Here is a 12,220-nt window from a genome sequence, read left to right as displayed (position 1 = left end):
CTCGTCACTTCTCGATATGACGTCGCCCTCTTTCAAGTAGTCCCCAAACACGCAATTACGCACGCAAGGTTTATGTCGGATGTCCTTTTGTCAGGAAGGGCATCCCACATAAAAGCTTGGGCAAAAAACAAACGTGAAACAAACCTCTGAAGATGGAGAACACTGATTCGCTGTGGCGACCCTTGAAGGGAATCGCCGAAAGGAAAAGAAGACATTAGAATACGCTAATATGAATCAGCGAGATATTGGATTTTTTTTTATGACGTAACATCAAATATAAGGAAGCTCATCGACCCAGCTGCCTTCGAAACCAGTTTATTGTATTTCGCCACCTTTGCAATTGTCACGAAACGTCAGTTACGTCTCGTTGACTTCAACAATTCCCCCAAAAGCTACTTTTTACGTCACGACCCATAAACTCAACTCGAGAGCCTATATTTTAAGATTTCACACGCGAGCTCTGATTGGCTGTACTGCACCACGTGACTAACGGTCGCGGGAAGTTTGTTGACTCGCGCGTGACACCAGTCGGTGGATTTATATCGAGGGATTTTATTGAAGTGTGGGATTTTATCGAGGTAATTTTTGACCCGTTTCACAGAGAACCTTGTTTCTGGATCGGCAGGTGATACCCATCTCTTACGGGTACTTTATTTACCCTCTTCAGTCGCATTCGGACGGCCAACTTTTGCAACGTGGTGGGCTGGAGTTTAAAAAAAATCATTTTCGGGGCAGACGGACTTATACGTGGAATACCTTCATTCAAGGTAGTTTATTTTTAGGGGGGGGGTTGTTTTGTGGGGAAAATAAATAGAAATAGTTCTTTTTTGATTTTCAACGACAAGTTTTTTTGCCGAGAGGAAAAACTACCCTGCTATGATGTCGAGCTACAGCCGCCATTGGCAGGACTCCCCCTCGCCCAAATCTCGTTCAGTCTGCCAGAGACTCCTTTTCACGGCGAGCGACAGCGAGGGTGACTCGTTGGAGGACGTGAACGAGTCAGGATTCACCGAATTGGACTCGCCGACGGCGATACGAACCGGCGCCGTCAGTAACGGCGATGGAAGAAGCCCCATGTTAAGGCAGTCGTCCGGGGACGACATGTGGTCAGAAGAAGGCTTCGGCTCCCCTTCGCATTTAATGTCTCCGCGCTCGGAGCTCTTCGCCGCCTGTACGCCGACTCCAAAGAAAGCTTCGTGGTTCATTGCCGATTCACCAGAGAGAACATACTGTCGGACCAACACTGCTGGATCGGGCTCGCCGAACCCGACTTGCCCCGACACACCCCCGCACAAAACCCTGAGAAAACTGCGACTTTTTGACACACCGCACACGCCAAAGGTAAATAGGAATCGTACGCCAGTGGCTCGCGTGTGATTTATTTCACCATGGGTGTGTTTCTGGTTACTTTTTTTTGAGGACTCACGGCGAGTTATCAATGGCAACAATTTTTGCTATGTCAGTTGCGAACCCAGTGACCCACTAACGAGGCTGGTGTTGCATAATAGTCTCCTGTATTGGAGCACTGCTGTAACGACGAAATAACTTCACCGTCACATACAATGACTGTGCTTTTTTCCCCAAAATTTCACCTTAAAAACTATTAATCTAGGCTTTGTTTTTATTTAAACCTATCTCAGAATTTAATTTGTGTTGAATTCGAGACAGTTTGTGCACCAATCGATACGACATTTTAAAATCAGCATAACTACTTCCGTGAGTTTCAGACAGGTGTTTTTTTTTAGATGTATTTTTTAATTTGGAAGCATCTGGGTGCTCATAATTTAAAATTTACAACACCTTATACCAATTTTTTTGTCATCTTCCACAAAAGCAGACTGATTTATCCATGTTTTGAGTCAATGTAAGATATTTGATTTTATTTTGAAAAACCGTGATTAACATGTTTCAGCCCATGTATGACATGTTAAGGGCCAAAGCATTAATTGAATCATAATTCATTTGTTTTTGCCCATTTTCTGGATTGTCGCTTTCAAATGATATTTTTTATATGAATTGCACGCACGTTTGTTTTTAATTTGAATCGTCGATTAATTGGCAAAATAATCGACATGTTTTCTGAACATTTGAGGGTAACATAAACAAACACTGCCAAGCCCCATTGTTGATGAAGTTAACATTAACTCATTCATTGCCATTCCCGAATTTAAAGAGAGTTTAAGGTTTCTTACGCTGCTTTGAATGTTTATGTAGTCCTAAAACTCAATAGTCTGTGGGTCCTGGAATTCAAGTGACAATGACAAAAACCCTGGCACTGGAGTGGCCACAATTTTGAACATGTCTGGCAGTGAATGAGTTGAAATGTAGATGTGACGGTCAAATAATTTTTTTAACTCATTCACTGCCATTACCAAATTTATTTGAGAATTGAAAATATGACGGAGCGGCATTCCCGAATTTGTTCGAGTTTTGTTTATTCTTGCTAGGGTGATGATAAAGCGCTGGCTAGCCGTCTGGCAATGTTTTTTTTTCTTCCCCAAGGGGGCAGCACTTACCTTTTTCCATGTTAGCGCTTTGTTCCAGCGTCAGCTGTTGTTAAAGCGCTATATAAACCAATAGTAATAATACATTTCATTTATAACTGCCTTTCAAAATTCTCAAGGACACTTTACAGTCACAGGATATTTTTTTCTGCGGGTGAGCAGCGGCAACCACACGCGTCAGCGTTCACTCAACCTGGAAGTAACATAAAGTAAAAAAAAGTAAAAACAAACAAAGTAAAAAAAAAAAGTCACTCATTCTAAAGCACTTTCTGTACCCTCTTTGTGACATGAAGCAGTTCTAGATGAAAGAGTAGCGGATCAAAGCGTCATTTTCAGCAGTGGATCAGGGACGTCATGGTGGAATGTGCACATCTACTACAAGCTAAATGTTGAACGCAAACACGCAGCTGTGGCATCCATTGACGAAAAGGGATTGTCTCACATCTCCTGTCCCACATTAACACTTCAATTCCAAGCCGCGACAAAATATATGTATTGCATTGTATTTTGGGCAGCCGGAATTAACTCTTTTTTTCTGACGAAAGAAGTCTCAGGTTTCTTATGCTGCATTGAATGTTTATGTAGTCCTAAAACTCAATATTCTTTGGGTCCCGGAATTCGAGTGACAATGACAAAAACCCTGGCACTGGAGTAGACACATTTTTATGCATGTCTGGCAGTGAATGAGTTAAAAGTCATTCATGGCTCATTCTGTGTTTTTGCAGTATTTCAGATGTAGGTCACTAAAAATGTTATTTTTTCCTAATTTTCTTTTTATACGACCCTCTGCTTCCAAATGAAATGAATGTCAAAGTGCACCCAGGCTTTTAATGCGATTGTCAGGGCTACTTTTGTTCCCAAAGAAAACATTTGACTTTAGGGGACAACCGACACCTCCGGACAAGTTGTGTCCATAATTTTGTAAAATGACTTCAAATGACTTCTACTGAGCGCATTTTACAAAGATTCCACCGCATATAGCTATATTTTACATTTTAAAACCCGCGCTGAATATTTAGGAAGTCGTTTTCGAGTTGATGGCGATGCCTGACGTGACGTCACGTCAGGAACGCCCCTGACCGAGAAGGAGACGCGCCATTGTTTTGATTCTGCAGTTTCCTGGCGTGACGTCACGAACAAGGGGGCGGGACCTTCTGAAACTCGCCATTTCCGAGGTCATTTTGTAGCATTTTTGGGACACTTTGTAATTTTTATTGGTGTTTTGCATTTGACTAAAAACATCAGCCTGCGTGTTTCGGGTATTTTAGATGCTATAAAATGTTTTTTTCTGATGTCAGTTAGGAAACAAAAAATGGCGTTGGTTGTCCTTTAAGTTTCTGTGCTGGGACACGGGAACTAAATAAATCAGTTTTGTCTATCCAGAGCCTTCTATCCCGTGTGACGGCTTCCAGCGGGAAGGGTTTGCCTGTGTCCAAGTCTCACCCAGACAGCGACAGTGGCAGGGGACGTCACACGCCTCTGGTCAACTTCAACCCCTTCACGCCTGACTCTCTGCTCATCCAATCGGCCACGCAGCAAAGGAACAACAGGAAGAGGCCACACTGCATTGCGTAAGTCACCTTCGTGCCTTTGAGGTGCTTTTAATTCCCAATTGCAGTTTGGTACAACAAAAAATAATTTTCTATTCAAGACATGTATTAAATTAAACATTCCAACTCTATGAATAAACTTGAGTTAATAATAATAATAATAACAATAATAATAAGAATAATAATACATCTGTGTAAGCTCTCAGTCGTACGGGAGTGGTCCATCGATGAAAAGGTTTCTTCAGCCGTCATCTGTACTTCTTTGAAGGTGTCGGACGTTTTGCTTCTTATCCAAGAAACTTCGTCAGCAAACTAAATTTTTACTGGTAGTTTATATAGGGGTGTATATATATATATATATATATATATATATATATATATATATATACATATATACAGTAAAGTCTCGTTATATCGATATCAGATATATCGATAGTCCCGGTTATATCGATACTATTTCTATGCACGCAGGGAGAAAATTACATGCAAACAGGATCGGATATATCGATAGTCCCGGTTATATCGATATTTTTTCGGACTCCCTTGAATATCGATATAACGAGACTTTACTGTATATATATATATATATATATATATATATATATACCCCTACTGTCCAGACGTGGCACTGCCGGACTCTGCTATGATTGGTCCCTGCACTCAGGTTGGGGGGAGCAGAGGACTAATTCCTGCGGCTCCACTGATTGGCTTCTATTGTCTTGACTGACGACTGGTCTGATTGCCCAATTTGGCCTGGTATCACCTCATCAGGATGAACCAAAATGTTGCCTAAGCAGTCTATTGTACGAACGATCCAAATTGAACCTCACCCCACCATTACGGTTAAGAGAAAGATTTGTATGTAGTGCATTGTATTTTGGACAACCGTCCTCATTTCAAGCTCATATAACTCCAGGCCCATATAATTTAGGAATTAACTTTTTTTCTGATGAAAGAAGAGAATATACGTTTTTTTTAAGTGACATTGAATGTTTATGTAGTTCTAAAACTCAATATTCTGTGGGTCCTGGAATTCAAGTGACAATGACAAAAACCCTGGCATTGATTGGAGTGGACACATTTTTGCACATGTCTGGCAGTGAATGAGTTAAAAATATGCAGTCTATTGGATGCACGAAAAGATGAAAAAAAACGAAATAGCAACAGTTTGCTGTAACTTATTTGCGCCTAAAAAAAAACGGGTGATGACACTGGAAGCTGCTCAACTACCAAACTATGGCTGGGAACCAAGACCTCATGATTGCTCGTAAACTCTGTCGTGTGCTTGTGAACACCCCCAAGTTCCGCCTCGGCCACTATGCTGCCAAAGTGACTTTTTTTTCGAACTCATTCGCTGCCATTCCCTAATTTATTCGAAGAATTGAAAAGTGCGATGTGGAGCGCCATTGCCGAATTTGTTCAGGTTTGGCTTTTTCTTGCCGGTGGTGCCGATAAAACGCTGGTCAGACCTCTGGCAATGTTATATGCCTTCCACGAGGGGTTAGCATTTACCTCTGGTTCATGTTAGCCACCCCCATTTCAAGCTCAGATAACTCCAGACCCATATAACTTAGGAATTAACTCTTCTTTTCCGATGAAAGAACAGAGTATAATGTTTGTTATGGTGAATTGAATGTTTATGTAGTACTAGCTAGCTAGCTATGTAGCTGGCTATTTATTCGCTATATGGCTATCTAGCTAGTTAGCTAACTGTATAGCTGGCTATCTATTAGCTATCTGTTAGCTAGCTAGCTTTCTATCTATTTGAGTTACTTCCGGGTTGAGTGAACGCTGGCGCATATGTGGCAGCTGCTGCTCACCCGCAGAAAAACGTATCCTGTGACTGTAAAGTGACCTTGGGAGTTTTAAAAGTCGCTTAGAAATGATGTATTATTATTATTATTATTATTATTATTATTATTATTATTATTATTATTATTATTATTATTATTGTTATTCTTATTGTTATTGTTATTATTAAAACTCAATATTCTGCAAGACCTGCAATTTGAGTGAAAATGACAAAAACCCTGGCACTGGATTGAGCACATTTTTGCACATCGTCTGGCAGTGAATGAGTTAACAAATTAAGATTGTTTTTTTTTTTTCAAATTAAGACTGTTTTATATATAAATCAATATGTAGGTGTTGTGTTGTAATTTGTACAGCCGCCCCCATTTCAAAGTCAGATCACTCCAGACCCATATAACTTAGGAATTAAGTGCTTATTTTCTGATGAAAGAAGAGAGTGTACGTTTTTTTAATGCTGAATTGAATGTTTATGTAGTCCAAAAACTAAACATTCTGTGGGTCCTGCAATTTGAGTAACAATGACAAAAACCCTGGCACTGGAGCGGACACATTTTTTGCACATCGTCTGGAAGTGAATGAAATAACACATTCATTATTTTGCTGTAAATACTGGATACACGAAGAGTCAATTGTCTTCTCTACACAGATTGGGTGGTGAAGATATGGAGGCGAGCGATGTCGAGGACGAAAAGGAAAGCTTGCCGCCATCCAAGGTAATTTCTTATGGCAATCATCTTCCTCGATTGGGTTTAACACGTGCTTCTCATCCAAAGAGGGTCACCATGATGCAGAGCAACATGATGTCACGTTACGCCTCGGAGTTCCTGGAGCTTGAGAAGATTGGCTGTGGCCAATTTGGCGCCGTCTACAAATGCGTGAAGCGATTGGACGGCTGTCTCTACGCCATCAAGCACTCCAAGAAGCCCATGGCGGGATCAGTGGACGAGTGAGTGTTCAGTTTCGAACAACATGCCTCCGTAGACTACGAAATGGTTGTAAACCAGCATCAGAGTCGCCTCGCAACCAATGCCGCATAGACGAGACAAACGTGCTGGGCTGCCGACGTTATCTATGCCCCACCCGCCCATCGTCTGTCCAGGCAAAACGCCCTACGCGAGGTGTACGCCCACGCCGTCCTCGGCCAGCACCGGCACGTGGTGTGCTACTACTCTGCGTGGGCGGAAGAGGGTCACATGCTGATCCAGAACGAGTACTGCAACGGCGGCACGCTATTGGACGTCATGGCCGACAACGCCCAGCGCCACGCCCACCTGTCAGAGCTGGAGCTCAAGGACCTGCTCCTCCAGGTGGCCCGCGGACTCAAGTACATCCATTCCATGTCGCTGGTGCATATGGACATCAAGCCCAGTGAGTTGGCTGCGTGCTTTTATTGTGAAGTAAAACAGGAAATTGCTTTATTTACGCAGTTATTGTATTTGATTTTTTTTATTTGTATTATTTTTTCAAGGTAACATCTTCATATCCCGCAAGTCTGTGGGTAGCTGTGACGAGGGCGATGACGAGGATGGCCTCAACACTAATGTGGTCTACAAAATAGGTTTGATTATTATTATTATTATTATTATTATTATTATTATTATTATTATTATTGTTGTTATTACTGGCGCTTGTGGCTGCCACTGCCCACCTGCAGAAAAACTGATCGTGTGACTGTAAAGTGTCCTTGAGAGTTTTGAAAGGCGCTTAGAAATCAAATGTATTATTATTATTATTATTATTATTATTATTATTATTATTATTGTTACTATTGTTATTACTGGCGCTTGTGGCTGCCACTGCCCACCTGCAGAAAAACTCATCATGTGACTGTAAAGTGTCCTTGAGAGTTTTGAAAGGCGCTTAGAAATCAAATGTATTATTATTATCATTATTATTATTATTATTATTATTATTATTATTATTATTATTATTATTATTATTATTATTATTATTACTATTGTTATTACTGCCGCTTGTGGCTGCCACTGCCCACCTGCAGAAAAACTGATCATGTGACTGTAAAGTGTCCTTGAGAGTTTTGAAAGGCGCTTAGAAATCAAATGTATTATTATTATTATTATTATTATTATTATTATTGTTGTTGTTATTGTTGTTATTACTATTGTTATTACTAGCGCTTGTGGATGTCACTGCCCACCTGCAGAAAAACTGATCATGTGACTGTAAAGTGGCCTTGAGAGTTTTGAAAGGCGCTTAGAAATCAAATGTATTATTATTATTATTATTATTATTGTTGTTATTACTATTGTTATTACTGGCGCTTGTGGCTGCCACTGCCCACCTGCAGAAAAACTGATCATGTGACTGTAAAGTGGCCTTGAGAGTTTTGAAAGGCGCTTAGAAATCAAATGTATTATTATTATTATTATTGTTATTACTATTGTTATTACTGGCGCTTGTGGCTGCCACTGCCCACCTGCAGAAAAACTGACCGTGTGACTGTAAAGTGTCCTTGAGAGTTTTGAAAGGCGCTTAGAAATTAAATGTATTATTATTATTATTATTATTATTATTATTGTTGTTATTGTTGTTATTACTGTTGTTATTACTGGCGCTTGTGGCTGCCACTGCCCTGATCATGTGACTGTAAAGTGCAGTTTTGAAAGGCGCTTAAAATCAAATGTATTATTATTATTATTATTATTATTGTTGATTCTATTGTTATTACTGGCGCTTGTGGCTGCCACTGCCCACTGCAGAAAAACTGAACATGTGACTGTAAAGTCCTTGAGAGTTTTGAAAGGCGCTTAGAAATCAAATGTATTATTATTATTATTATTGTTATTACTATTGTTATTACTGGCGCTTGTGGCTGCCACTGCCCACCTGCAGAAAAACTGACAGTGTGACTGTAAAGTGTCCTTGAGAGTTTTGAAAGGCGCTTAGAAATCAAATGTATTATTATTATTATTATTATTATTGTTATTACTATTGTTATTACTGCCACTGCCCACCTGCAGAAAAACTGATCAACTGTAAACTTGAGAGTTTTGAAAGAAATCAAATGTATTATTATTATTATTATTATTATTATTATTATTATTATTATTATTATTATTATTGACTATTGTTATTAAGCCCACCTGAAAAACTCCTTGTCCTTGAGAGTTTTGAAAGGCGCTTAGAAATCAAATGTATTATTATTATTATTATTATTATTATTATTATTATTATTATTATTACTATTATTACTATTGTTATTACTGGCGCGTAAAGTGTCCTTGAGTGTTTTGAAAGGCGCTTAGAAATCAAATGTATTATTAATTTTTGGGCTACACACTTTTCGCCTTCCACACTCTGTCTGGGAACCAATTAAGTTCATAAGCCAAGGTATAACTGTACATGATAGTTGTTAAGCGCTTTGTTCCAGCTTCAGCTCTTGTTAAAGCGCTATATAAATCAATATATATTGTCATTGAATCTTTGCAGGTGACCTTGGTCACGTGACACAGGCCAACAATGTTCAAGTGGAAGAAGGTGACAGCAGATATTTGGCCAATGAAGTTCTTCAGGAGGTTTGTCATCAAAACAACAACAACAACAACAAAAATGTGGTCCTTTTGTCATCTTTGTTTCGGCAAAATCCGATTGACTTGGTCTGGTCTTCCAAAGGACTGCAGCAACCTGGCCAAGGCTGACATCTTCGCCCTGGCCCTGACGGTGGTCAGCGCGGCGGGTGCCGAGCCCCTGCCCAGGAACGGCGACGATTGGCATGAGATCCGACGGGGGAAACTGCCCGCTGTCCCCCAAGCGCTCTCGCCGGAGTTTCTCAGCCTCCTCACGGTGTGTGTGTGCGACACCGTTCTGAAGATTGCGCAACACGGCGCCCGTGTGGGCTTCATTTGTGTTTGGCGATTCATAAATAAAGCACCTTCGAAACAGGTGCAGTTAAAAACATTGATCAATGGCTCCGTTAACTCATTCAATGCCATTCCTGAATTTGTTCGGGTTTTGGTTTTTCTCATTAGGGGGTGCTGGTCAGACCTCTAGCAATGTTTTTCCCTTCCACGAGGGGGCAGCATTTGCTTTTTGTCCATGTTAGCGCTTCGTTACAGCTTCAGCGGTTGTTAAAGGGCTATATATCTCAATATTGTATTGTATTGTGTACAGCCGCCCCCATTTCAAACTCAGATTACTCCAGACCCATATAACTTAGGAATTAACTATTTTTTTCCGATGAAAGAAGAGAGTTTACGCTGAATTGAACGTTTATATAGTCGTAAAACTCAATCTTCTGCTATTTGAGTGAACATGACAAAGAGTGTCACATTATTCTTACTTATGGTGCAGCTGGGCCATGTATGTACTTTATTTTGACAACTCGTTTATTTTTAAGCTTTGTGTGACATATTTTGACAATCAATGTTTATAATTGGAGAAATCCGTATTTTCAAAGTCATCTTTATTGTCGAATATGCTAATATGCATGACATACACCACAGATGAATTCACTGTCCTGTCGGAGCCAGCGTGCAAGGCACTTAAAATGACTTTAACAAATATAATAAACACGAAAACGCCAATTACTGTACAGTGAGACCTCAACTTACGAACTTAATTGGTTCCCAGACAGAGTGTGTAAGGCGAAAAGTGTGTATCTCAAAAAAAAAAATTCCCATAGGAAACCATTAAAATAGGAATAATCCGTTTCCATAAAATATACTTTTCAACTAAATAAGCCTTAAAACTACACACAACATACCTTATTCTATGTATAATAAATGTGCTATTGTATTGTAATGAAAGAAATACACTGCATTGTATCATAAAGTCACTTTATTTACATTTGTGATGGTCATTGATGGCTTGATGGAATGGCGTTGGAGGTCAAAGGGAATTGCTGTTTGGAAAGAGAGGCGCATTACATGATGACTGTAATTAAAGAAATAAACTGTGCTGTAAAATAAAGTTTTATTTACCTTTTGATGGTCGTTGATGGCTTATGGAAGGAGAGTCACCTTCCATAAGGACTGTTGGTAACTTAACCTCTGGTGCTGTTCGGTCGTGTGCTTCCGCCAAAGATCACTCCGCCAGCCGTGGTGGGTGTGTATTATGAAAATAATGCTTATTATAAGGTTTAATTTTCAGAAATGTGACGTTTGTAAGACGAAAAGTTTGTAAGTTGAGTCACTGTATCTTCGAGAGGAATGAGGGAAGTGTTTTTTTTTTAATTATTTGCTAGAATTCACTGACACATTGATACAAATGTTCCATATTAGCAAAGAGAGGAAACACTTTACATATAAAATCGGATTCATTAAAAAAAATATATTTTTTTTGGGGGGGGAGTGGACACATTTTTGCACATCATCTGGCATTGAATTAGTCAAAATGAAACATTAGTGTTTGCTGCCAGACCCCCTCCACCTTAGCATTACCTTCTCGCAATGTTGTCTTCCAGCTGATGATCAACCCCGACCCCACCTGCCGCCCTTCCGCCACGGATCTCATCCGTCACCCGGTGTTGCTAACGACCACAAAGAGTAGCGCCGATCAGCTAAGAGTGGAGAACAACGCCCTGAAGTGCAAGAATGCCCTGTTGGAAAGGTTAGTGTTTGCTTGACAAGCTACAGATGCCATGTTGGTTATTCACGGGGTTAAACAAAAAAACTTAGACAGTAAATTTGGTGTAAAATGACACCAAAAAATAAAACATGGACCACCAAATTAGTTATTTGGAGCACGATCATAATAATAAAGGTGTGTGTGTGTGTGTGTTTAGGGAGCTGCAGAAAGCTCAACTTGCCAGAAGCTCCGAGGGGCAAAATGGAAACAGCAGTAGCACCTCCAGGCTCATCGGGAAGATGATGAGCCGATCCGTCAGCCTTAACATCTTCTGAAACTGTTTTTGTTTTGTTGTACATAGGTTGAAAAAAAAGAAGTTAATATTCGTTCAATCAACACTTTGCCATGTTGGAACTTGTACAGTTATTTAATAAAAAAAAATGTTCTATCTTAAACTTTTTATCTCCTGTTCAAAAGTCATGAATTTTTATTAAATGCGACAGTTTTCATCGTGGATATTTTTTTAACTTGAGATGAGAACATGAATGATGGATGTCAGCAGCATGAATGCGAGTTTAATTTGCTTTTATTTTGAAATGGGACAAAAAGGAGGGAATAGTTGAGCTAGCCTGCTAACCTTTGAGGCAAACAACCAGTCACATTCACACCTGGGGACTAGTGATGGGAATTATGGCTCTTTTCAGAGAGCCGGTTCTTTTGGCTCGGCTCACTTAAAAGATCCGGCTCTTATGGCTCCTAAATGGCTCCTCAGTTTTTTTTTTTTTAATTAAATTTACTAACTACTAAAAATCATGTAAAATTAGGTGA

General features: G+C 39.9%; 1 protein-coding gene across 1 annotated transcript; it reads left to right on the top strand.

Moving 5' to 3' along the window:
- The first annotated feature begins 451 nt into the window (after positions 1-451).
- wee1 (WEE1 G2 checkpoint kinase) lies at positions 452-11,895 on the top strand. Its single transcript, XM_088996539.1, has 10 exons — positions 452-1,341; positions 3,888-4,075; positions 6,513-6,579; positions 6,640-6,812; positions 6,966-7,234; positions 7,335-7,424; positions 9,317-9,402; positions 9,500-9,670; positions 11,289-11,434; positions 11,610-11,895. Exons 1-10 carry the CDS (start codon positions 877-879, stop codon positions 11,725-11,727), a joined length of 1,773 nt encoding a protein of 590 aa, XP_088852665.1. The 5' UTR covers positions 452-876; the 3' UTR covers positions 11,728-11,895.
- Positions 11,896-12,220: the final 325 nt, after the last annotated feature.

This window comes from Hippocampus bargibanti, linkage group LG05 (assembly GCF_051943395.1).
Source record: "Hippocampus bargibanti isolate YZ-2025 linkage group LG05, ASM5194339v1, whole genome shotgun sequence".
NCBI lineage: Eukaryota > Metazoa > Chordata > Actinopteri > Syngnathiformes > Syngnathidae > Hippocampus > Hippocampus bargibanti.
Note: the sequence above shows the minus strand (reverse complement) of the source record. Positions and strands in the feature narration are given on the sequence as shown.

Excerpts from the sequence above, each read along its gene's own strand:
- wee1 (XM_088996539.1), top strand. The coding sequence starts at position 877 with ATGATGTCGAGCTACAGCCGCCATTGGCAGGACTCCCCCTCGCCCAAA. Across the intron at positions 6,580-6,639 it reads AAAGCTTGCCGCCATCCAAG|AGGGTCACCATGATGCAGAG; the intron begins GTAATTTCTTAT and ends TCTCATCCAAAG. Across the intron at positions 7,235-7,334 it reads GCATATGGACATCAAGCCCA|GTAACATCTTCATATCCCGC; the intron begins GTGAGTTGGCTG and ends TATTTTTTCAAG.